Raw genomic sequence first — 3519 nt, 5'->3', positions numbered from 1 at the left:
CCAACTCCTGACATCCTGGGATTCTGTGAATACGCTGAAAAAGTGATGGCCAGAGTTTCATCTTCTCTCCTCCTATTCTAACTCTTGTAAAGTTGGTGAGAAATGAAGTTGTTCCTTATGTTCTGCTGAGTCCCACCACCTTTGCACATGGTCAAACTGGAGTGAAATGGAGCAAGCTCAGTGTTAAATAATATTCCCTGGGAGTGGACTCCCTTTTTTTGTAGCTCCATTCTGGTTTTCCCTCCTTCCCCCAACCTTGCTGACCCAGCCTTGTTTATTGCAATGTTTCTGAAGAACAAATTATTTTCTCTCTTGAAATATGAACAATTTTTTTTTTAAAGAAACTCTTTTGTATGGAAATTACATCTTTTTCCTTCGTGTATGTACTTTGTTTTACGGCATGGAAGATACTGGCAAAATGCATCATTTTTGTTGGAGTTTAACACGTGTGTGCTTGGTTTGTCCACCACTGTGAATCAAGTGGGAAGCTACAACTTCTGATTCTGGGATCTCTGAGTAGGTGGTGGTGTTGGTGCTTTTTGGCAACGTCTCTGCTACCAAGAGCAGGTTCTGAAATGACCAGGGCAGATATTAAACCATCACATTACAGCAGTGCTCGAGGTGTCTGGTCGGAACTGCTGCTTCTCCCTTGCTTTATGAGTTTCTGCCAACATTTCTGCCACGTTCTCTTGCATTACTTAAAAGGGAATAAGAGGTGGAAAGTGTATGATGAAACATTTTCTTCCTACAGAGAGGTAATTCCAGAGGGATTTGCTGCTGGGGCAGGTGTCTGAATACCTGGGTTTCCCAGGCTGAGCTGTTGCAATATTTCTGCTTCTTGCCTGTCCTGTCTTTGCAGGTTGAATTCTTACAGTTCTGGTTTGAGCAGGACTTTGACACTGGAGAATTGCAATGCTCTGTTATGAGGCTGGATGTCAAATAACCTGTGTCTGCAGTCTTCTTTTGCTGACTTTAGTTCTTTACCTCACAAGTTTTGTATTGCTAATACACTTAGATAGTGACAGAGCAGACATACAGATGCTTGCTGTCCCAGCTTTGCTGCTGGTGGTTTCTTTTTACATCAATGGGAAAGGGAGAGAAGGGCGAATCATTGATATTTGAGCTGCTGGGTGACTGCAGGGAGCGCAGCAGGCCTGCGGGAGCAGAGGAAGAAGCGGCGTATGTGGCTGATCTGACCAGCTGGGGCTCCGTTTCTCACCTGGTTTGTGAATGGGGAGCATTAAGAAAGGGACTTTGCAATGCAAAGGGTTGTGTTTCTACAGGGTTTTCAGCTGATGCCTATTCAGTGCTTTCTATCTCTGTTTCAGGAAGCTCCGAGCCACGCTGGATGAGTACACCACCAGAGTGGGACAGCAGGCCATCGTTTTGTGTATCTCCCCCTCCAAACCCAACCCTGTCTTTAAAGTATTCGGTGCTGCACCCTTGGAGAACGTGGTAAGTGCCTGTAGGAAAAGCTGTGTAATAAACTGCTCACCTCCTCTGCTGGTTTCGTTCTGCTCAAGGCAGCCTGGGAAGCCTGGTAGTGACCTGAAGGTCATGTTTAAAACCCTGGAAGCAGGGTATGGACGTGAGGTTGGCACTGAGGTCCTGTCTTCTCTGCATGAATAGTTGCCTAGCACATCTCAGCAGGGTTAAATATCCCAGATTACAGATCAGAGGGAGCAGGTAGTGGTGATGCATTTGAACTCAGCTCAGCTGTCAGTGCTTGCACCCTGTTGCAGACCAGACTGTAAATAAGGCAGATCCTGACCATGCTAAGTCTTGCTTCAGAACTTTTCATCTGGTAAATACTTCCACTTTCCAGTATTACTTGATGTTTCATCATCAGCTCTTTGATGTGGCCAAGTCTTTGGGGCCAGTGGGTATTTTTTTCTCGCCAGCTGTGGCGTTGTTTGCCACTTTTGTTCTGCAACCCCCTGGGAAAAGCCGCTGGCCCTGCGTCCTTGCCCTCTCCTCTCCTGGTGCTCCTTACCTTGTTTACCTGAGCTTAACGATTCCCCACAGGTACGCAAGTACAAGAGCATGATCTTGGAAGACCTGGAGTCTGCGCTAGCAGAGCACGCTCCTGCGCCTCAGGAGGTTAACTCAGAGTTGCCACCCCTCACCATCGATGGCATTCCCGTCTCGGTGGACAAGATGACCCAGGTAAGCAGCCAGACATGGCAGAACCAGAGAGAAGTTGGGCATCTTGCAGTCACATCCTGTTATTTTGCAGCGGAGCTTATGTCTACCTCTCGAGGGAATGCATTTCATCTTTTCTTTCCCATGAGTAACAGCTCAAATGATAGTTAGATGTGAGGCTTTGTTATTGGTGCTTATTTTCTAGGTGAAACAGTAGAGATGCTGGTAAGGACTAGCGCTCAGGCTGCTGGGAGCAATCCCCTTCGAGCTGTTTTTTGTCGCCTCCCATGAACTATGAACAGGGCAGCTATTTGTTCTGCATCTCACAGTGATTTTTTTAGGCACAGAGGTTAAGGAGGTCGCATGTGAAGCATCATTTTGGCTTATCCTCCTTGGAAATCTCTTGTGTGCTGTCATTTGTTCCCTCCTTTGTTTTCTGCTGTGGATTGGAGCAGAGGGGAGCTTGCTGATGGTTTAACTCCAGGTCAAACCTTGAGTGAGATATTTCTGATAGAGCCAGAGATTCATCTGCCTCAGGGATGTGGAGGACTCCCTTTCTCTCCATGTCCAGCCTTTTTCTGACCTCCTTATTGCTGGGAGAAACTGGAAGGGACCCCCCAGGCTTCCTTGGTGTGGGAGGTTTCATCCATAGGGAAATCTCCTTCCCTTGGGGTGTAGGACCTGAATGCAGGTGAGTGTGTTTTGCAGGAGACTCTGTTTATTCTCAGTCTGATGCACCACAACACATTTTAAATGCTGAAAGCCACTTTCTTCAGAGGGATTAACAAGATGGGAAGGTCGGAGGCTTTGGGCAATACACAAAGAAGTGTTGTAGTAGAGCAGAGATGTGTGGATTTCCTCTGTGCTCTGCAGAAAGGTCACATTCTGGTCAAAACTCCATTTCCATTACTTAGGTGGCACGTTCACACTTATAATAAAGTTTTACAAAGAAATCTACTGCGCTTTGGCTGATAATGGATCATGTTCTTAATCCATGACAACACAAGACAAAACTAAGCCACTGCGGAAGGTGGTATCTGCAAGAGCTGTTCACAGGCAGTTTTTGCTTTGTCTCATTAGCAGTTTCCCATGGAAATGGGAAGTAAAAACTAGAAACATTTTAAAGTAAACTGAAGGACCATCAAAAGATCACAGGTTTGTAGCTCTGAGTTCATTTGTACCGAAAAAACAAAATGCTTTTGTTTATCTGACCTCTGTATGGCCTTGTTGTTGTCGTAATTAAGCTGAGTCACAGCAAGAGAAGTGCCTAGGACTTAAACCAAGCAGGAGACACCGATGTGGAGATGTGCTCGTGCAGAAGGAGGCCATCCTAGCGTGGTGTGAGTAGTGAAGCTGGAGGTGCTCGAACCCACAGCA

General features: G+C 46.3%; 1 protein-coding gene across 1 annotated transcript; it reads left to right on the top strand.

The window, feature by feature from the left end:
- Nucleotides 1–1328: 1328 nt before the first annotated feature.
- LOC104547380 (nuclear respiratory factor 1-like) lies at nt 1329–2166 on the top strand (the record flags this gene model as incomplete). The annotated part of the gene is made up of 2 exons (XM_010193035.1): nt 1329–1455; nt 2026–2166. Coding segments are annotated over 2 exons (268 nt in total), but the record flags the coding sequence as incomplete, so codon positions are not given.
- Nucleotides 2167–3519: the final 1353 nt, after the last annotated feature.

This window comes from Mesitornis unicolor, unplaced genomic scaffold (assembly GCF_000695765.1).
Source record: "Mesitornis unicolor isolate BGI_N332 unplaced genomic scaffold, ASM69576v1 scaffold37729, whole genome shotgun sequence".
Lineage (NCBI taxonomy): Eukaryota > Metazoa > Chordata > Aves > Mesitornithiformes > Mesitornithidae > Mesitornis > Mesitornis unicolor.
This window is presented reverse-complemented; position numbering and strand designations above follow the sequence as displayed.